Source organism: Oryctolagus cuniculus, chromosome 3 (genome assembly GCF_051225735.1).
Source record: "Oryctolagus cuniculus isolate XC-2025 breed Fujian yellow rabbit chromosome 3, ASM5122573v1, whole genome shotgun sequence".
In the NCBI taxonomy this organism is placed as follows: domain Eukaryota; kingdom Metazoa; phylum Chordata; class Mammalia; order Lagomorpha; family Leporidae; genus Oryctolagus; species Oryctolagus cuniculus.
This window is the reverse complement of record NC_142869.1, coordinates 174,063,267-174,085,249: the sequence shown is the minus strand read 5'-3', so window position 1 is coordinate 174,085,249 and position 21,983 is coordinate 174,063,267. Positions and strand designations below refer to the sequence as shown.

Genomic DNA, 21,983 nt, shown 5'->3' with positions numbered 1-21,983 from the left:
CCCCCGTCTCGGGCCGGCCTCCCTGTCTCCCTGGTTTACAGGGCTGAGCCCCGCGCTCCGCTGGCCTCCAGGAACTGTCCCTCCGCACTGGCCGGGTCTGCTCTGGGCATGCTAAGGCCGGGTGCAGAGTGAGAGTGAATCGCTCTGTGGGCGACATCCTCCGCCTGCAGTTTCTCTTTCTAGGGTAGAAAGCTGCAGGGTGATTGGGAATTAAGAGACAACCTAAGAGAAACCAGCGCTCGTCAGTGCATTCAACAAATCTAGAGATGTGGTGCAACGCTCAAATAATAAAATGTTCTGACCGGTGGCCTTTGTGGCTTCCCCAGAGATGGCACCAGGGGCTTCTGCATCCCTTTCCTGCGTCTCCCAGCCCCTGCACTGCTCTGCCAGCGTCCAGCAGGGCAGGAAAGCCTGGGCCCTGAGGGGAGGGTACAGCTTTTGCTATAGCCCTTCTTCCCAGCTCGCTCCAAACCTGTCACTCTCCCTGACCATTCTGGTCAACCTGGACCTGTCCGAGTGGACGCCAAGGCACACTCAAGGGTCCGAAGCCAGGAGCTTCTGTCTCTCCCAGAGTCTTGGCTGCTACTCCAGGCCGGCCCCACCCACCTCTCCCCTTCCACTTCACAAGCGCTGGGATCCGCTGCTTGACCACGGGACAGCTGACACTAGGCACACGTGCCCCGGGGCCGCCTTTTCAACCCCGCCCCTTCAAAAACCAAACAAAAATGGCAAACAGGAAACGCTCGTCTTTTAAAAATTACTCTATTATTATTATCAAATAGAACCACAGTATCCAAAAGGGAATTATAAAGTTCTATCCCCAGCTAAACGGGCCCTGCCCCGCCCCTCCGAGTGGCCGGCGGCCAAATCACTCCCCCCGTGCTGATTGATTTCATCCATTTTATTGTCAAGGAAATTAACAGCCCGAAAGGGGTTCCCCAGGCCCCCCGCGCGCTCTCCCCCACCCACCATGGGCCCGGGGGAAACGCGGCAGCAAGCGACCTGGTTTCACTACCCCCAAGTCCTGGGGAGAAGGGATGAAAGGGGAGGGGGGCTCACAGCAAAAGGGCTCCGGGGCGCCCCGCCCCCGCCCGGGGGCGCTGTCCGAGGCGGGGCGGGGCGCGCGCTCACTCGCCCGTGTGGGTCCGCAGGTGGTACTTGAGCGACTGCTTGTAGCGGAAGCACTTGGCGCAGTGCGTGCAGGGGTAGGGCCGCTCGCCCGTGTGCGCGCGCTGGTGCTCCAGCAGGTGGTGCTTCTGCGTGAAGCGCTTGCCGCACTCGGCGCAGTGGTAGGGCCGCTCGCCCGTGTGGATGCGCCGGTGCTCCAGCAGGTGGTGCTTGCGGATGAAGCTCTTGCCGCACTCCGGGCAGGCGTGCGGCCGCTCGCGCGAGTGCACGCGGCAGTGGTTGGTGAGCTTGGACTTCTCGCTGAAGCTCTTCTCGCACTCGGGGCACTTGAAGGGCCGCTCGCCCGTGTGAGTCCGCTGGTGGCGCAGCAGGTGCGACGGGCGGCTGAAGCTCTTGCCGCACAGGCTGCAGATGAAGGAGACCTCGTGCTTGCCGGCGTGCACGCGCTGGTGGATCACCAGGCTGATGTGCAGGCGGAAGCTCTTCTTGCACTCCGGGCACGTGTAGGGCCGCTCGCCCGTGTGCGTGATCTGGTGTTTGGTCAGGCTCGACTTGTGGCTGAAGCTGCTGTCGCACTCGGGGCACTTGTAGGGCTTGGGGCCGCCGCCGCCACTGCCGGAGCTGGGCGACTTGGGGCGCGGCTTGAGCGCGTGCTTGGGGTTGAAGGCGGGCCCGCGCTCCGGCGAGCCGTAGCCGCCGCGCACGCGGTGGATGCGCTGGTGCAGCGTCAGCTGCTGCTTGTGCCGGAAGCTGATCTCGCACTCGGCGCACTCGTAGGGCCCCTCCTTGATGTGGTTGCGCTGGTGGATGATGAGGTTGATCTTCAGCCGGAAGCTCTTGCCGCACTCCATGCAGGTGAAGGGCCGCTCGCCGCGCCGGTTGCGCTGCTGCTGGCTGGCCGAGCCGCGGCCCTCCCCGAGGTGCCGCTCGCCGCGCACCGACGGCGCCAGCCTCTTCACGGCCGGGTTGCCCAGCTGCAGGGGCGGGGGGCTCTCCTCGCCTTCCGGGGACATCTCGCCGGGCAGCGGGGTCTGGTAGATGCTGGCGTCGTACCTTCCCGACAGCTGCCCGAGGGACTGGAGGTGCTGCGGCAGCTCGTCCTCCTCCTCGTCCTCCTCCTCCTCGTCCTGCTCCTCCGTCTTGATCACGATGCCCTCTGCCAGGGGACAGGGAGAGACGGGCGTTAGCGTGGCAGGGCGTGCACTGTGGCAGCCTCACCAACAGGCAGGGCGCAAACACCAGAGCCCCGGGCTCCTGCAGAACACAGCTGGGGGGCGGGGGATCAGACGTGTGACCCCGGCTGGCCACGCTGTTTGGTCCAGGGACGGGCCAGACTGATGCGGGTCAAATGAGAGACCGTCTTGGAAGTCTACACGGAGGAAGCGTCGGACACGGCCTCTTGCTGGTATGATGGGAAGCTGCTGGTGGAACCGGACCCAGCAGGAAAAAAAGGAACCAGCCCGGAGCTGGCACGGGGGGTGCGAGGCTCCAGCCTTGGCTGACGTTGGCACACTCAAGAACGTATCGATCACTTGAGTTAATACCCCCCCCCCCCCTTTTGGTTTAGGCTACTTAAGAGCACGGTTTCTACCGGTTCCATGGTCAAGGCGTCCTCCGGCTCCGCTCTGGCTAACGCAGACTGGTCTGCTACTATCCCAAATCCACCTGCAGATTTCTCCTCCCCCTGCCGTCACCCATGCTCCTCCAGCAATTTCCCCTTCCTCTCCCTATCTCCCTCGGGGATCCCAAATGGCAGCCCTGGGCCCCTCCTGAGTCCCGGGGACGGCTGGTGCTCCCCCACTCCCATTTAGGAGTGGGTCTCTCCTGCGGCCTCTCAGGCGCAGTGGCTCTCCCAAGCTTGAGGCTGGGCTCAGTGGCTTTTCTCTGTCTTCCCCACAGCCAGATGTGCCGATGTCCTCCTCATCCCCACCCGCCAGCCTGTCGCCTAGCCCTCTGGGGCCTAGACCATGCCACGTTGCACCAGCGCCCGTGAGAATGTCAGTAGAGGAATGCAATCCTGACGCCTCTTTGCAATGTCTCAGGGCCTGGTGCTCACGCCACTCCCCAAGCACAGTTAACGGGGAGCTCTATTTTTAGTGGCTGACTCCGTGCCACATGAGAAGGTCACTCTTCTTGGAGCTCATCTGTGAGACCTGAGACACGACCACAGCCTGCATTTGCAGAATTCTTAGAAACAAAGATTTTTTTTTTTAAATGCCTTCATGCTTGCCCTCCTTTTTCACGGGTACAACACCTGGTTACAGGATATCCCCATTTCACAGATGGGACGTCCAAGCCCGGAGATGCCAAGGGATGTTTCCCAGTGAAGTAAACAAAGCCACAGGCATCTGCAGAGCCTGCAGTGCAGGGACAAGGCCAGGGCAGCTGGCGATGTTGGGACTCCTAGGCCACAGCGCTCTCTCCTAGAGCCAGGCAGGTTCAGGTGTTGACATCAGCACAGAGCTGTGCCACAGCAGTGCCGCCCGCCTGGGTGCCGTCAGCAGGCTCGGGGGAAGCCTCCCAGGACCTCCCCTGAGCACCATGCCTACCAGATCAGGGAGACAGCTGCAGAGCTTGCTAACTAGGTGCCTGGCGTTCATCCTGAGAACACAGAGGTGCGTGTGGAAGGCAGAGGAATAGGAGCCTCAAGAGCGCGAAACTCTCCTGCAGCATCAAACTTGCTTGATAAAAATGAAATACTTGGCCCTGAAATTTAAGACTCAAAATCCCACCAACCATTTTTTAGTAGTTTTCTAAGGTTCTACTAGAATTAATGGCCCGAATGGCAATGTGGAATTTATTTTATGAAACTCCCAATTTAGCCATATTCAGAATGGGCCTTATGTCTTTTCACTGTACTTTTCTGAAAGACAATGATGCATATTAAAAAGATTTCTGAAACATCATGCAGTTATTTAAAAATAAGGGGTTTGGGCTGACGCCGTGGCTTACTAGGCTAATCCTCTGCCTGCGGCACTGGCACCCCGGGTTCTAGTCCCGGTTGGGGCGCCGGATTCTGTCCCGGTTGCCCCTCTTCCAGGCCAGCTCTCTGCTGTGGCCCGGGAGTGCAGTGGAGGATGGCCCAAGTCCTTGGGCCCTGCACCTGCATGGGAGACCAGGAGGAAGCACCTGGCTCCTGGCTTCGGATCAGCGTGGTGCACCAGCCATAGCGGCCACTTGGGGGGTGAGCCAACGGAAGGAAGACCTTTCTCCCTGTCTCTCTCTCTCTCTAACTCTGTCAAAAAAAAAAAAAAGGGGTTTGAGGGTTCGGCGCTGTGGTGTAGCGGGTAAAGCCACCACCTGCAGTGCCAGCATCCCATATGGGCACCAGTTCAAGTCCTGGCTGTTTCACTTCCGATCCAGCTCTCTGCTATGGCCTGGGAAAGAAGTAGAAGATGGCCCAAGTCCTTGGGCCCCTGAACCATGTGGGAGACCCAGAAGAAGCCCCTGGCTCCAGCTTCAGATTAGCACAGCTCCAGGGGTTGTGCCCGACTGGGGAGTGAACCAGTGGATGGAAGACCTTTCTCTCTCTCTCCCTCCCTCCTTCCCCCCCCCCCCCGCTTCTTCTCTGTGAAACTTTCAAATAAATAATCTTTTTTTTTTTTTTTTAAAAAGGGGGTTTGATACACTCCATTTGACCAAGGTGGACGTCCACGATATTTTATTAAGTGCAAAAAGGCAAATTATAGAGGAATTATCTACAGATAAAAGAAATTAAATACTTTTGAAACCCTAAATAAACAAATGTGGATTCATTTCTAAATATAAATAGTAATATACAAATATGTGGTTAATGGCTCATACATGAACAAAACAAAAACAAAATGCAGGTTGAGTTTCACCAAATTTTCAAAGAAGATGCTTAGTGCCTACCTTACACATTTATTTCCAGAATATAGAATAAGAGCAAAAGCTGCCCTGTCCATTTGATAAGTTGATTAAAAGTTTCCAAAACTAGATGAGGTGAGGACGAGTCAATAAAAGTTCAGATTCATTTTATTTTTGAATACAGTTGTAAAACTTCTGAACAAAATGTTTGAAATAAGCCCAAGAGCATTTAAAACACATACAACACAGGGGCCAGTGCTGTGGCATAGCGGGTTAAAGCCTGCAGTGCCAGCATCCCATATGGGTGCTGGTTCTAGTCCCAGCTGCTCCACTTCCAATTCAGCTCTCTGCTATGGCCTGGGAAAGCAGTAGAAGATGGCCCAAGTCCTTGGGCCCCTGCACCTGCGTGGGAGACCCAAAGAAGCTCCTGGCTCCAAGTGGCTTATCCCATGACTCCTGGGATGGTGGGGCAGCAGAGATAATCAATCTCTAACCATGTGCTGAGATTGGGCACCGTTAGCCCTTGAAGGCTCCTCTACTCACCAGGAGCCACAGTGAGCAGAATGGTGACGCTGAGGCTGCATCACCAAAGAAAAACAATGCTCGATTCTACCACAGACAGACAGTGGTACAGCAGTCTTTTTTAAAAACATGCTCCTGGGGCCGGCATAGTGGGTTAATGTGACGCCGGCATCCCATAGAGTAACTAGTTCAAGTTCCAGCTGCTCCACTTCCGATCCAGCTCCCTGCTGCTGTGCCTGGGAAGGCAGTGGAGGACAGCCCGAGTGCTTGGTCCCTGCACCCGCATAGGAGACCCAGAAGAAGCTCCCGGCTTCGGCCCAGACAAGCCTCAGCCGTTGTGGCCATCTGGGGAATGAACCAGTGGATGGAAGACCTCTCTCTATCTCTCCCTACGTTTCTGTAACCCTGCCTGTCAAATAAATAAATCAATCTTTCAAAAAAATAAAAAATAAATCAAAATTAAAAAACGTGCTCTCCAGGGTTGACCTCTCCAAGTTGACTGAAGCATCCAGTGTGACACCAGATGATCAAAGATGCAGGAGAGAGTGAAGTTCTCGCCTTGCCACCATGTGGGTGACCTTGGACAAGCTTCTCTGTGTTAGGATGAGAGGCTGGACAGATGGTCTCTAGGATCCCTCTGAGTGCTGTCTAGACAGATCTTCAGACGAAACACCTTCCCACTCTGCTCAGATACAAAGCCTTGTAAAACCTTTAGACTGGAAACCTATGCCCGAGGCCGTGCTTGGCCCTGTCTCCCCGCTGCGGCCCCCCATCGGCCCCATGGGTGTCCAATCATCTCACTGAAGGAACCACGGCTTTCCCTGGCGCCAGGGCCCGTCTGGAGGCCCCGCCCCGGGGCTCAGAGCTTACCTGTGCAGTTTCTCTGCTGCACCAGCATCTGCTTGAGCTCACTGAATTCGCCCGAGCCGTCCGGGGACTCCTCCAGCGCGTGCTCCTGCTCCTGCATGTCCAGGTCCGGCTGCTCTCCGCAGGTGTCGCCCAGCTCTGAGTCCTGAAAGCCGTGCTCTTCCACCTGTCCCATCAGGGGCTCAGGAGTCTCCAGGCTCTCGGAGCCCTCGTCGTTGGTCTGCACCTCGATCTTAATCACGATGCCGTCGTGGGCTGAGGTGGGGGAGGGGGAGGGGAGGAGAAGAGAATCCAGACGTGTTCACGCCACCTGCCCAGCTTTCTACAGCCCTAGAACCTGCATTTCAATGACTCTTATTTGAGAGACCTGAAGAACAGTCACTGAGGTGAGTAGAATCTTCTGGACTCTCTGTAGCCTTGAACACCACTAAAAACTGGAGTCAAGGTAAAATAAATGTGAAGTGTGTTTTCCAGGACTCTCACACTGTTTTTAAAGTGTGCAGCATTGTCGGGGTGTATGTCAAAGGCACTCTTGTTCCCTCTCCCAGGTCAGGCCAGCCAAAGTCAACAGTTTCCCACTTGCTCTCTCCCACCAGGCCAAATAAAGAAAATCTCACCACTCTCACCCTCTGGCCCAGCCCTGGAGGAGACTGAAAGCGTCTGCGAGCACACGTACGTGCGCAATGGGGGCGTGTGGGTTTGCGTGGTTTTGGTTGAACGTCTTCCCCTTCTTATACACGCTGCCCTGCATTTGTGTGCTTCTGCAACTTGCCTATGGGTCTGCTGACTTCAAATGTGTCAGTACACACACAGCAGCATTTTACACAAATGGGATTATACCACTTTCTTTTGGGGGGGGGTGTTTCCCCCTTTATTTTGTCCTCCTCCTGCCTGACTTGCCATGTCAGTTACGATCGCCCAGGTGACTTCTATAATCAATCAGGACCTTTTCTATGCTAATACAGTTATTCGCAACAGCACATACAACATCATGTGTGTTTATTTTTGGCCTTTACTGGTGTGAGAACAGCACAGTTGCCTTACGTTGCTCCTTTATGTACCTTTCCTCAAATATCTTATAGAGATCCCTTCAAACCCATTCTACGACGCTACTGCATTCTTTTTAAATGCTGCATACATTCCATGGTGAGAATAAAACTGTAATTTAAAACTCAATCATTCCCTAATAGAACATTTACTTTTTTCCCCAGTCTTTTTCTATGGTGAGCAATACTGCAAATACACATCTGCTTAAATTTTTAAGTACAAAATAGTGGGGTTTTTCCTGCAGAATCAAAGGTGTATATATTTTAATTTTTTAAAGGTCATTTTTTTTTCAATTTATGTGAAAGACAGAAAGAGAGAAAAGAGACAGAGCTCGATCTTCCATCCTCTGGTTCACTCCTCAAATGCCTACAACAACCAGGGCTGACCCAGGCCGAAGCCAGGAGCCCAGAACTCAGGTTGGGTCTCCCACGTGAGTGGCAGGAACCCAGTACTTGAGCCGGCACCTGCTGCCTCCCACGGAGCACATTGGCAGGAGGCTGATCGGAAGTGCAATGGCTGGGACTCAAACCAGGCATTCTGAAAGGAGATGCGGTTGAACTGCCCTGCCAAATGCCCGGCCCTATTTAAAATGTGGACAGATGTCATCAGGCTGCTGTTCAATAAAGCCCGCCTGAGACTCCTTCCCCCCATAAGCCAGGCAGCAGCCGATGCTTCTGCTCCTCTTAATTCTCCTCAACCAGATATAAAGTGGTAACTTACACTTTAACTCCACTTCTCTGACCCGCAAGTTCCAATAGAATTTCCTTTACTTCAAGGTCTTTCAGGTTCGATTTATGTTAACTGTGTATGTGTATCTTTGACTCAGTTCTAGTTAGACTGTGTTTTCTCATCAACTTTTAAGAATTATTTTATTAAAGATACCCATTTTTCTTTACCTGAATCTCAAATCTACCATTTGCCTGCTGCTGTGACGTGTGGCTCCTCTGCCGAAAGCCTTCCTATGTCATCTCATGGCGCCTTGATTTTCTGACTTAGTTAAGGTCTCCTCTGGTTCTAGGTTTTTCTTCTGGTCTACTGGTTTTACTGCAGTGTTTTTATTGTCTTATTAGCACTGAGGTCATTAATTGACCTGAAATTTGTTTTTATTTTGTAAATGGTGTGAGGAAGGGGTTCAACTTTATTTTCTTCCATATGGATAGACCTGTGAAACCATAAACACCTTTACAGTTTGAAAATCACTCTTCTAGGGGCCAGCACTGTGGCACAGTGATTTAAGTCACTGTCTGCAGTGCAGCACCTCATATGGGCACTGGTTCAAGTCCTGGCTGCTCAACTTCCAATCCAGCTCCCTACTAATGTGCTCAGGAAAGGAGCAGCATACGATGGCCCAAGTGCTAGGGCCCCTGAACCCATGTGAAGGACTTGAATGAAGCTCCTGGCTCCTAGCTTTGGCCTGGCCCAGCCCTAGCCATTGTGGCCACTGGGGAGTGAACCAGCAAATGGAAGATCTCTTTCTTTCTCTCTGTAACTCTGACTTTCAAATAAATAAAAATATATATTAAAGAAAATCATTTGATAGCTGAGGAACTTCTACGTGTGTAATACATATTCATTGATTCATTGATTCATTCATTCACTGAATGTTTATTAACATATTTACTGAGCACCATGAACACGCCATGTGGTGTCCTTCTGGTTTAGGCCATGTTAGAGAACAAAATTTAAACTTTCCTGACTTTACAAACTTCAGAAAATATTTTGCTTGCCTACTCACTATGACAAATTTTCAAAACTATGCACCCCCTTGCACCTTTAAAAATAAATATACAAAATGCATCAGTAACTGCAAAAGATGTAATTTCTGCAGTACTGTAAATATTGATATTCTGAAGTAAACTCTTCCATCACCCTTTAATGTCACCAGTGGAATCTAAGAACCCTAGCAATTTTAAACCTGCCATTATTCACTTAAAATGTTCACAAACAAGTTCTTCTTTGGTACTTGGAGTTTTTATATCATTCTTTTCACCTTGCATTTCTATTTCCATTCCCACTTTGCCCACAGAATTTTATCCTAATAGAACACACTTTTATGCTTAGAAGTCTTTTACTGATCACCTTGTCTGTTGCTATGCCACAAAAATGTGCACATAAATTAAAATTTTCAATTTGCTTTCATTTCTAGTAAACCACAGGACTCTAACCTTTAATTTTTCTCCTGGTTTAATTCATACTAAATGACTATTACTACATAATTACAAACAATTATCTAAGATACAAAACAAAAAAATGTTTGGAAATGTTCTCTTGTAAGGATAAATAGGAATTTTCCCCAGTTAGCTCACTTATCTGACACTGAATACATACTCGTATTGTAGAATGAGACAGAGTTCAGAATCAATTCTATTTTTCAATTTTATAAATGCAAGCATCGGGAAACCTCATTTACATCAATATGTAGATTGCCACTTGATTATATGAACTTTTTCTGAGTTATATGCCACAAAAAGTCACATGGATAACATTATCAAAAACTGCTTTTAATGACCTGTTTGCTAAATATTGCAAACAACCCAATTTGCCCAAGAACTTGCCTGAGTGCACTCTACCATTCTGGATTATCTTTGTGTTTGGTGACCCACGGGCCTTATCTCTCGGAGAAATGCTCCTGATAAGAGACACACGGGGAGCTGGTGCTGTGGCATAGCGAGTTAAACTTCTGCCTGTGACACCAGCATCCCATATGGGCACCAGTTCGAGTTCTGGCTACTCCACTTCTGATCCAGCTCTCTGCTAATGTGCCTGGGAAAGTAGCAGAGGATGACCCAAGTCCTTGGGCCCCTGCACCCATGTGGCAGACCTAGAAGGAGCTCCTGGCTTCTGGCTGCAGGTCAGCCCAGCTCTGGCCATTGAGGCCATCTGGGGAGTGAACCAGCAGATGGAAGATCTCTCCCTCTCTCTCTGCTTGTCTCTCCCTTCTCCCTTTCTGTAACTCTGCCTTTCAAATAAATAAACAAATCTTTTTTTTTAAAGATTTATTTATTTATTTGAAAGGCAGAGTTACAGAGAAGCAGAGGCAGAGAGAAAGAAAGAGAGAGAGACAGAGAGACAGAGAGACAGAGACAGAGAGAGAGAGAGAGAGAGAAAGAGAGAGAGGTCTTCCATCCTCTGGTTCACTACCCAGATGGCTGCAGCGGCCAGAGCTGCGCCGATCTGAAGCCAGGAGCCAGGAGCCAGGAGCTTCTTCCAGGTCTCCCATGTGGGTGAAGGGGTCCAAGGACTTGGGCCATCTTCCACTGCTTTCCCAGGCCATAGCAGAGCGCTGGATCGGAAGTGAAGCAGCCAGGACTTGAACTAGTACCCATATGGGATGGCAGCAATGCAGGCGGTGCTTTACCTGCTATGCCACAGCACCAGCCCCAGTAAACAAATCTTCAAAAAGAAATTAAATGAAGACAACTGGCTTCTTGAGTGGAAGGGGGGAAAAGCTACCTTCAAATACCTCACTTCAAAATAGAATCCTGGGGCAGGCATTTGGCCTGATTAAGATGCTGCTTGGGATGCCCACGTGCCATAGAGGAATGCCTGGGTTCAAGTCCCAGCTCCACTCCCAGTTCCAGCCTCTTGCTAATGTACACCCTGGTAGGCAACAGGTGATGGCTCAAGGAGCTGGGTCCCTGACACCTCCGTGGGAGTCCTGGATGGAGTTCCTGGCTCCTGGCTTTGGCCTGGTTCAGCCCCAGCTGGAGTGAACCAGTGGATATGAGTTCTCTCTCTCTTTCTGAACCTCTGACTTTCCAAAAAAGAAAATACTTTTAAAAAATATTATAATAAAAAATAAACTGTTGAGGGAAACATTTAGATGCAAGCAATGAAATTATGCTAGGACTAGAAAAAGCGCTTATGTGTAAGTTGTCAAACCCTGAGCCAAGTAACAGGCCTCTGGGGCCTCAGGCATTGCCCTGGAGGCTGTCCTGCCACTCCCCCGAACACGCTGTGTTCAGTCTGTATCGCCAAGACCTGGCTGCTGCGGATTGTTCCTTCAGGACTTTGGTAGCTTGCTTTGACATCGCACGGCTGTGAGAAACATCCAATCTGATTTTTCAGTCTCTGAAATAACACCTGTTCATAAGAATTCTCGTGAGATAGGGAAAATGTACCCGACAAATGATTCACATGGGCCGGCGCCGCGGCTCACTAGGCTAATCCTCCGCCTGCGGCGCCAGCACACCGGGTTCTAGTCCCAGTCGGGGCGCCGGATTCTGTCCCAGTTCTCCCTCTTTCAGGCCAGCTCTCTGCTGTGGCCCGGAAAGGCAGTGGAGGATGGTCCAGGTACTTGGGCCCTGCACCTGCATGGGAGACCAGGATAAGTACCTGGCTTCTAGCTTCGGATCAGCACGGTGCGCCAGCTGTAGCGGCCATTTGGGGGGTAAACCATCGGAAGGAAGACCTTTCTCTCTGTCTCTCCCTCTCACTGTCTAACTCTATCTGTCAAAAAAAAAAAAAAAAAAAAAAGAAAAAAGAAAAAAAGATTCACATGTGTTAAATGATTGTGAAAACTAAAATCAATGATTAATAAGCTCATATAATGCAACATTTGTAGACATGTATATTAAATGCTAAAATAATATAGTAATAAATATGATAAATACAAATAGTAAAATGTTAGAATAAGTACTTAATTATTTACATTTAGCAACTTTCTTTTTTTTAAAAAAGATTTTTATTTATTTATTTGAGAGGTAGAGTTACAGACAGTGAGAGGGAGAGACAAGAGAGAAAGGTCTTCCTTCTGTTGGTTCACTCCCCAAATGGTTGCAATGGCCGGAGCTGCGCTGATCTGAAGCCAGGAGCCAGGAGCTTCTTCCCAGCCTCCCACGTGGGTGCAGGGGCCCAAGCACTTGGGCCATTTTCTACAGCTATCCCAGGCCACAGCAGAGAGCTGGATTGGAAGAGGAACAGCCTGGACTAGAACCGGCGCCCATATGGGATGCTGGCGCCGCAGGCGGAGGATTAACCCACTGCGCCACAGTGCCAGCCCCATAACTTTGTTTTCTAGGGCAAGAAGTATTTTATTTTGGGTTTCAAACATTTTAATAGGTTTTTGAGAAGTTCTAGGGCCAAAGTCTATGATCACCTTGTTTTCTGAATTACATGGCCCAAATACTCCCACATATGATGTGTAGCTCAGACACCATGAGCAGAAGAACTGATAGATCTAAATACACAGAAACTTAAAAACGATGATTTTGAATACAAAATCTGTTCCCCATCTGGGGAGTGAATCACTGGATCGATCGATCTCTCTCTCTCCCCCTCCCTCCCTCTCTCTCTAACTCTGCCTTTCAAATAAAATAAACAATCTTTAAAAAAAGAAAAAAAAAAAAAGAAGTGTGTTTTCTGGGTCAAAGGATATACCCAACTTAAATACTGGCAAAAAGCCTTCAAAATAATTGTGCCAATTTATAAAACAACCTTCACCCACACACCCATGCCAGTACCAGATATGATTTATCTTTCTCTTTTTTTTTTGCCAAAGAGACATACACCAAAACAATATTTTGATGTTTCCTTCAACTTTCAGTAAGGGTGGTACTGTCCATATATTCAGACCTTTACTGGTTAGCAGGACTTGTTTGTCTCATTCTGTAACACCTGTTGTCCATTATTCTTCTGGATTCTTAATTTTTGATTTATAAAAGCTTTTTAAATTTAGAGATATTAGCTCTTCTCTGTTTACAACTATTTTCATAATTTACTTTTGTGCGTATTTGTGTTTTCAGGGACCAGCACTGTGTCACAATGGGTTAAGCCAATAATGCTACCATCTCACATCGGAGCACTGGTTCGAGCTCCTGCCACTCCACTTTCCTTCCAGCCGGGAAAGCATGGATGGCCCAAATGCTTGGGCCCCTGCACCCACATGGGAGACTTGAATGGAGTTCTGGCCCCCTGGCCACATCCTGGCCCAGCCCTGGCCATTGTAGCCGTTTGGGGGGTGAACTGATGAACAGAAGTTCTCTTTCTCTCTATCACCCTGCCTTTCAAATAAATCTTTAAAAACACTTTTGGATAAGTGCACAAAGAATAGATATTCATAAGGATCTTTAATGAAACATGGTGACTTTTGAACACCCTAAATATACATCAATGGAAGAGTATTTAAATTATGAAATCAACACACAGAATAATATAGCCTACTATTAAAACAACAAGGTAGATTATATTTTGACATGTGAAGTTGCCAAATAATATACAGTGAGAATCTATTTATGTATTGTTTATATAATTAAGGCCATATGAGAGTCAATATTTATGTAAAATCAGGAGGAATAAACTTCTAATTTATTTGAGACTCATGTGATGTTTTCACGCTCTCTGCATTTTCTCTTTTTGAAATGAAAAACCATGTTGCCGCATTAACTGCTCTACCAGCACAAACCAAGGAAGTAACACCCCTTCCCAACCTCTCATGGCTGTTCCCTCTATTAGGTTTTTACAAATTTGGTGCATGGTTTTAGTTTGTTTTTTAACTGAAAGGTGGACATGGGTCAGAGGTTGGCTGGTTCTCACAAAGCCCTGGTCCTGGGACTGCAGTGGAGTCAGCACGGGGCGTGTACGCTGCTGGATGAAGCAAACGCCCCTGACCAGGGAACCATGCGGTATGCGGTAGCTACTCCCCAGGCCTGTACACCGCTCTGCGTTCGCTGGCGCCCATGCTGTGTCTGCGGCTTTGCTGGTAACTCAGTTCCCAACCCTCCCCGTCCTCGCCTTGTAACTCTTCCTTCAGAACACCTACACAGAGCCTATCCATCAGTTTCATCTACCTGAGCCTCTGGCGCGCCCGGGCTTGACTGCCTGCCCGTGGGTGCGCAGCTGTGTCCCCGCTCGAAGCAGTGCACGTGGCTCTGGCTCCTCTCTTGGGGTCCCTCCCCCACCTGAGAAAGGGTACACGCAGACCTTGCACCCTTGGGCAGCTCACAGTGTCTCCCTCTCCCTCTCACATCTCATCAAGTGTTTGGCTAGATGTCAACTTCTAGCTTAGAAAATATGTTCCCTTGCAATGTGAGAGGTATCGCTCTACAATCTTCCAGCTCCCGGTGCTGCGGGAACGCCTGAAGCCATCCTCATTCCCGTTTCTTCCCAGGAACCTAACTTTCCTGTCGGGATCTCTCTCGGCCTCACTTGGTCTGAGACTGATCTCTGTGCTGTGGTGTCTAAGGGACAGGTTGATTTTCATCCACTCTTCTGGGCAGCTGCTGGGCTGTTTCACCCTGGAAAATCCCGTCTTATGGGGAACTGCACTCCTTTGTTGATAATTCCCATCCCTTTCCACTGTGTTTCTGATGCACTTGCCATCTAGATGTTGGACTTCTACCCTTCAGTTTTCTTATTCTTCCCTATTTCCTTTTTGTCTGTTTTCTGGGATGCTTGCTCACATTTATCTCCCAACACTGCTACTGATCTTTTTAACGTGAATCATATTTGTAAGAGTTCCTTCTGTTCTTTTTTTTTTTTTTTTAAGATTCATTTATTTGAAAGGCAGAGCTATAGAGACAGAGAGAGAGGCAGAGACAGAGAGACAGAAAAAGAGGTCTTCCATCCACTGGTTTATTCTCCAAATGACAACAGATGGGGGCTGGGCGAGGTTGAAGCCAGGAGCTTCATCTGGGTCTCCCTCTTGGGTACAGGGGCCCAAGCACTTGGGCCATCTTCCTCTGCTTTCTCAGGTGCATTAGCAGGGAGCTGGATCAGAAGTGGAGCAGCCAAGACTCAAATGGGTACCCATAAAGGATGCTGGCATTGCAGGCAGTGCCTTAATCTGCTACTCCATGCTGGCCTCATATATTTTCTTTCCAAAAAATTATATTTTGGGGCTAGTGCTTTGGAGTAGGTTAAGCCTCTGCCTGTGGTGCCAGCATTCCATATAGGTGCTGGATCGGATCCTAGCTGCTCCTCTTCCAACCCAGCTCTCTGCTTATGGCTTGGGAAAGCAGTAGAAGATGGCCCAAGTGCTTGGGCCTCTACACTCATGTGGGAGACTGGAAGAAGCTCCTGGCTCCTGGCTTTGGATCAGCCCAGTTCCGGCCATTGGGGCCATCTGGGGAGTGAACCAGTGGATGGAAAAGCTTTCTCTCTGTCTTTCCCTCTCTGTTTATAACTCTGCCTCTCAAATAAATTTTTTTAAAAAGTATTATTTTTTATGTCATGGATACATTCAATTCTCTTTAAGGATTTCTATAACATTTTTTTAAAAAATATTTTATTTATTTACTTGAAAGTCAGAGTTACAGAGAGGAGAGGCAGAGAGAGAGAGAGAGAGAGAGAGAGAGAGAGAGATCTTCCATCCACTGGTTCACTCCCCAGATGGCTGCAGCGGCTGGAGCTACACCGATCTGAAGCCAGGAGCCAGGAACTTCCTCTGGGTCTCCCACGTGGGTGCAGGGGCCCAAGCACTTGGGCCATCGTCTACTGCTTTCCCAGGCCACAGCAGAGAGCTGGATCGGAAGTGGAGCAGCCAGGACTTGAACTGGTGCCCATTTGGGATGCTGGCATTGAAGGAGGCAGCTTTACCCACTACACCATAGCGCTGGCTCCTATATAAGCATTTATACATATTCTTTCCTCTCTCCTCATGGTCTATTAGTCTAACTCTATCTTTTTCTGGTTTTATTTATTTGTCTTTGTGTACTTGAGGCTTTCCCTAGATGTCTTGTGATTCTTGGTAGAGTTACAAGTGGAACACTCAAAACAGAATTGAAATTTTGATGCCTTTGGTGGGGTTTCTTGACTAAGGCCCACCTGTGGTTTGGTCAGGTCATTTCACTGGAAAATGTCTTGTGCCAGTTCTAGAAAATTCTAGCTAAGACTCTGAATATTCTGCCCCAAGGGTTTCACCCTGGATGTCAGCATCATTTTGGGAGCCAATTTAAGGGAAAATGTTGGAGATCTCAACATTCAAATGGCAAGTGTCAGGTATTCCTCGCATGTTTTCAATGTGGTACTCCACAGTAAACCTGGCCTGGTGCCCACGTGCACAGACCCTCTCTTACCCTCTGAGAGGAAAAGCCTCAATGGGATGCCAGGACTGGGTAGTGGTAGAAGAGCCACAGGCACTGGGAGAGGACCGTGAGGAGAGGGGAGTGTTTATAGGAAGCCAACCAGTCTTCTGGGTTCGCTTCATCATGACCTCCATGTCCAGAGATCCGCAACATCATGGCCCCACGAACCCCAAGTCTTAAGCAGAGGTGGGAGTATGAATCAGTTTCTTCTTAGCTGACCCCATTACCAGCTTCAGTCCCAGCTTTCTATCTCAGCAGTCTCTCATCCACCTGCTTGCAGGCTTCTTGCTGCTGTGTCTTTGTCCATTTTTTTTTTTAAGATTTTTTTTTTAATTTGAAAGGCAGAGTTACAGAGAAGCAGAGTATCCATTCTTTTTAAAAGTCCTTCACTCTTGTTTTAGAATGACTTGTGGAAGTAGGAGTCAACACATCTTCAATCTGTCATCTTTAACTGTCTTTCATCATGTATTTTAAAAATGTTTTTACTGAATAAGAAGCAGTATCTGCTCTGTCAGAGAAAATTCTATAAAACATAAAGAAATATAATTTGGTATATTTCCATTCAGTTTTTTCTTTTTTAAAAAAGGTTTAATTAACTGATTATTTAAAAGGCAGAGAGAGAAAAAGAGATCTTCTATCTGTTAGTTCACTCCACAAATGACTGTAACAGCCAAGTACTGGGCTAGGACAAAGCCAGGAGCCAGGAACTCCATCCTGGTCTCCCATACGATGGCAGGGCCCAAGCCCTTGGGCCACCCTCTGCAGCCTTCCTAGGTGCATTAGCAGAGAGCTGGACTGGAAGTGGGACAGCCAGAACTGGAACCCGCACTACCAAGATGGATGCCAGTGTTGCAGGGGATGGCTTAGCTCACGGCCCCACGACAGCCCCTCTGCCTTTTGTGACATTGCTGACTTCACATTATCCTTCCCGCAGTGTTAACCTCCCCAGTCCACTGGATCTCCCCCACCAACATTTCCAACAGGTCTCCGCAATCCCCATCTTAAACAACCCGTCGGCTGCCCGTGTGTCTGCTCCCCACTCACAGCTAACCCTCTAGAAACAACTGCCAATAGCGCCCTCTCCCTCCTCACATGTTCATCAAGCTCCCGCCGCCACTCCGCCACCCACACCTGCCCTGCTGAAGCCGCTGGTGAGTTTTCAATGTGCAGATCCAAGGGTCACTTCTTAGTCTCTGTGTTACTAAGCCACAGAGGAATTCAATGTGGCTCACCACCTTCCTCTCTACAATCTTGTCTTAAAATACCCAGTGTGGCTCTATCCTAATTTACAGATACCTCTCTGCTCTTAGTTTCTTTTGATTCTTCCTACAACAGTCGTTTTCAGACCTGGCTGCGCAGGAGAAGCACCTGGGGTGTACAACACCTGGACCTCGTGCCAACCCACGTACTGCAGACTCTCAAACCTGCTCCAAAGGTCTGCAGGGCGGGGCGGTGCTGTCCTCTCTTCTCCCTCTATAGGCCGAGCAGACCCAGTCTAGGCTAACAACGTGCAAATGCCCAAATGTCTGCATGCCAAAGGTCTAAGGCCTCTTTTCTAGAACCCCAGGATCCTTCATTCAGCTCTTCCTCAACATGTTCTCCCTGATGTCTCACAGGGATCGCAGACTGAATGCTCAAAACCAAACCCATGGGGCTGGTGCTGTGGCACAGTGGGTAAAGCCGCCACCTGCAATGTCAGCATTCCATATGGAGGCCGGTTCAAGTCCTGGCTGCCCCTCTTCCAATCCAGCTCTCTGCTGTGGCCTGGGAAAGCAGTAGAAGATGGCCCAAGTCCTTGGGCCCCTGCACCCTCGTGGGAGACCCGGAAGAAGCTCCTGGCTCCTGGTTTTGGATTGGTGCAGCTCTGGCTATTGTGGCCATGTGGGAAGTAAACCAGCGGATGGAAGACCTCTCTCTCTCTCTCTGCCTCTGCCTCTCTGTAACTCTGTCTTTCAAATAAATAAATAAATCTTAAAAATAAATAAATACTAATGTGAGGCCATAGCTTTCCTGGAGCTCATTAAAAAAAACAAAAACAAAACAAAACAAAAAAAACAAACCCACATGTTTCTCCAAATCTAAACCTCATGCTGTCCTCATCTCTGTTACTTAAGTCAGAGGCCCAGGAGTCCTTGCCATCTCTGTCTCTCTCTCGCACACGTGCACATACATACACATTCTACACCACCCAGTCACACACCCTGTTCTGGTCTAATGTCAAAATAGATCTTGCCAACAGCCATTTTTCTCCCAGGGCTATGCTAAGGTCTCCTATCTGTAAGACAAAAAGAACCCCCAAATGTCCTCTGAGCTTCCAGTCTTTTCTCCCTCCAATTAGTTCTTGGAAAAATTGGGAATTTACTTGTTTCTTAGGTTTCCACTAAACTCAGTGTGGGGAGCAATCCGGACTAGACTAAGTTACTCGAATTAGGACTTATTCTATGCATCTGCTCTCCCACAATATGGCGCTGGGAGAGAAGTAAACAGCTTCCGCACAGCTGCCTCCAGTTCAACCAATTAACTGTAGGACTTGCTCCTGATTGGAGAGCAGCGTACTCGGCGTGTGGGCAGCCGAGTTGGGATTGGCAGAGAAGGACTATAAAGGAGGAGAGAGACGGCATGCACCGGGAACATCTATGGGGAACATCTAAGGGAACCCGTGCAGCCCCCAGAGAGCCGGCCGGCGGTGTGCCGCTCCCCTGCGGAAGTGGGGAATGCGGCCAGGGGGAACTGCCCTTCCACGGAGGTGGAAGGGATAGTAGCCAACCCGGGAAGAACCAGCAGCAAACCCGGGGAGGGCCGAGCAGACAGAAAGAACAGCGCAGGGTTCAGTGTTGCTCCTCCACGAAGAGGGGGAGCGACATAATGGTGCCGTGACTCGGATAGGAAACCCAGGACGGATAGGAAACTTAGGAGGGAAGAAACGGGAAGAACTGGGAAAATACCGGAGAGAGAAACTAGCAAACAGCCTAGGGAAAAGCCGGACGAAAAGGGTGCCGGAAGAAGCTATTGAAAGCCTAGGCATAGACTCGGATACGGACTACGGGGGGAAGCTGGGAGAAATCTCTAAGGTCGAAAGCGAAAGTGAAAGCTAGAACAAACAGACTCGGATGCGGACTGTGGGGAGAGGCCAGGAGAAATGAGGGAGGAATATCGTTGGAGGAAAACTTAGGGAAACATACCGGGTAGAGAAAACTGTTAGGGAAATTGAAGCCGCGGGGGGCAGGCCGAGGCGGAAACGAAAGCCACTTTGGGGTTCTCAAGTTAGCCCGGGAATAGGGGGCGAAAAGTTGAAACCAGAAGCTGAGACGTAAGCCAGGTTGGGATCCGTCTGATTAGCCCGGGGAGCAAAGGACGGGAAGCCAAACCGTGGGGCGGAGACGTACGCTGGGTTGAATTCGCCAGGCTAGCCCGGGGAACTTAGAATGAATCCTAGTGGCGGAGACGCAAGCTACGCTGTGTTACTCGCGGAGGCCGCCGCGTGCAGAGAGAGCACGGGGCGTGAATAGATAGGGAACGCTGGCGTAGGCCGTGGTTTAGACGCGAAAGGGTTAAGCGTGGAGACCGCGGAGCGCGCGAAGCCAAGCCGCGCAAAGCCGGGAAGCTGCGCAGATGAGAGAGGCGCGCGGGCTGAAGCGGCGCAGAGCCGGGAACCCGCCGGCGGGGCGAGGTGCCGGAAAGCCGCAGGGATAAGAGAAACAGAAGTTTGGAAGTGAAGTAAAAGAGAAATGGGAATGCTGGAAGATAGAAGTGAAATGGGAGAGGTAGGAATGCCCGGAGATAGAGAAATAGAGAAAAATAAGGCCTCCCCTCAACATGCCAATTAGAAGGCTTGGATTCGGTCTGCCCGATTAGTGAGGCGATGAGCACCTGGGCGGCTAGCCGCAGGTCACCGAAGACAGGCACGAATTAACATCAGTAAAGCTTCCCCACAATGCAACAATTAGGAGGTTTGGATTCGGTCTGCCTGATTTAAGGCGGTAAGCGCCAGCAAAGCTCGACCAGAGTATGAGCTGCAGGTCACCGAAGATAGGCACGAACCAACACTAATAAGTCTCCCCCACAATAAGGCAATGAGAAGGCTTGGATTCGGTTTGCCTGATAGGTTTTGTAAGCCCCTGCGGGCAGAGCAGAGCATGCGCTGCAGGGCACCGAACACAGGCATGCATCAGCGCCTAAAAACCTCCTCACAATGGCGAAGAGAGGACCCGGATTCGGTTTGCCTGATGGATAGGACTTGTAAGAGCCTGTGGCAACTCTAGTGTGTGCCGCGGGACACCGAAGACAGGCGCGTATCAACGCTAAAAAATAAAAAGAAAGGGGGATCTGTGGGGAGCAATCCGGACTAGACTAAGTTACTCGAATTAGGACTTATTCTATGCATCTGCTCTCCCACAATATGGCGCTGGGAGAGAAGTAAACAGCTTCCGCACAGCTGCCTCCAGTTCAACCAATTAACTGTAGGACTTGCTCCTGATTGGAGAGCAGCGTACTCGGCGTGTGGGCAGCCGAGTTGGGATTGGCAGAGAAGGACTATAAAGGAGGAGAGAGACGGCATGCACCGGGAACATCTATGGGGAACATCTAAGGGAACCCGTGCAGCCCCCAGAGAGCCGGCCGGCGGTGTGCCGCTCCCCTGCGGAAGTGGGGAATGCGGCCAGGGGGAACTGCCCTTCCACGGAGGTGGAAGGGATAGTAGCCAACCCGGGAAGAACCAGCAGCAAACCCGGGGAGGGCCGAGCAGACAGAAAGAACAGCGCAGGGTTCAGTGTTGCTCCTCCACGAAGAGGGGGAGCGACACTCAGCCTCCTCAGAGAGGCCTTTCTGGGTCTCGGACGCAGTCAGGTCTCCACGCTGTACGTCTCAGAGCCCTGCATGTTTTTCATCGTAGTTCTTCTGCAGGTGGTTTCTGTGTTTTTACAGATGGGGGGAGGGAGGCAGCGGCGACTGTGATGGTTCAAACAGGACTGGGCTGCCAAGACGCAAGGAGACATTCAAAGTCTGAACTCCTATGTTAATAGAGGGAACAGTTGTGGCGCAGGTTAATCCTCCACCTGTGGTGTCGGCATCCCATATGGGCGCCGGTTCTAGTCCTGGCTGCTCTACTTCTGATCCAACTCTCTGCTAAGGACTGGGAAAACAGTGGAGGATGGCCCAAGTGCTTGGGCCCCTGCACCCACGTGGGAGACCTAGAAGAAGCTCCTGGCTCCTGGCTTCAGATCGGCACAGCTCTGGCCATGGCAGCCATCTGGGGGAGTGAACCAGTGGATGGAAGATTCTCCCTATCTTTCCCTCTTTGTAATTCTGACCTTCAAATAAAAATAAATAAATCCTTAAAAAAAAAGACAATGGATATTAATATTAATGGCTGATGGATTAAGGCTGGAAGGTTGATCTAATTATGGCACCTGGTAGGTGTACTTAGTATGAGGTCTTGGGTTGCTAGAGGCTTGCCCTCAGCAGGTAGTTGGTTATATAAGCAGCGTGTGCTTTCTGTGTCTCTTTCCTCTGCATGAGTTCCGCCACCCACCATCCTTATCAGACGCCAGAATAATGGGGCCACCTGAT

The 21,983-nt window shown here is 50.0% G+C and overlaps 1 protein-coding gene across 3 annotated transcripts in view; it reads right to left on the bottom strand.

Annotated features, from left to right (window-relative positions):
• Nucleotides 1–748: 748 nt before the first annotated feature.
• ZNF777 (zinc finger protein 777) overlaps nucleotides 749–21,983 on the bottom strand; it is a 34,501-nt gene continuing 13,266 nt past the window's right edge. For all 3 annotated transcript variants that reach the window (XM_051849832.3, XM_051849831.3, XM_089329551.1), the window contains 2 exons: nucleotides 6,349–6,600; nucleotides 749–2,284 (listed from right to left, as the gene is read on the bottom strand). In XM_051849832.3, coding sequence (XP_051705792.1) covers nucleotides 1,128–2,284; nucleotides 6,349–6,600 — 1,409 coding nt within the window. In that variant the 3' untranslated portion in view covers nucleotides 749–1,127. The remainder of the gene's footprint in view (nucleotides 2,285–6,348; nucleotides 6,601–21,983) is intronic.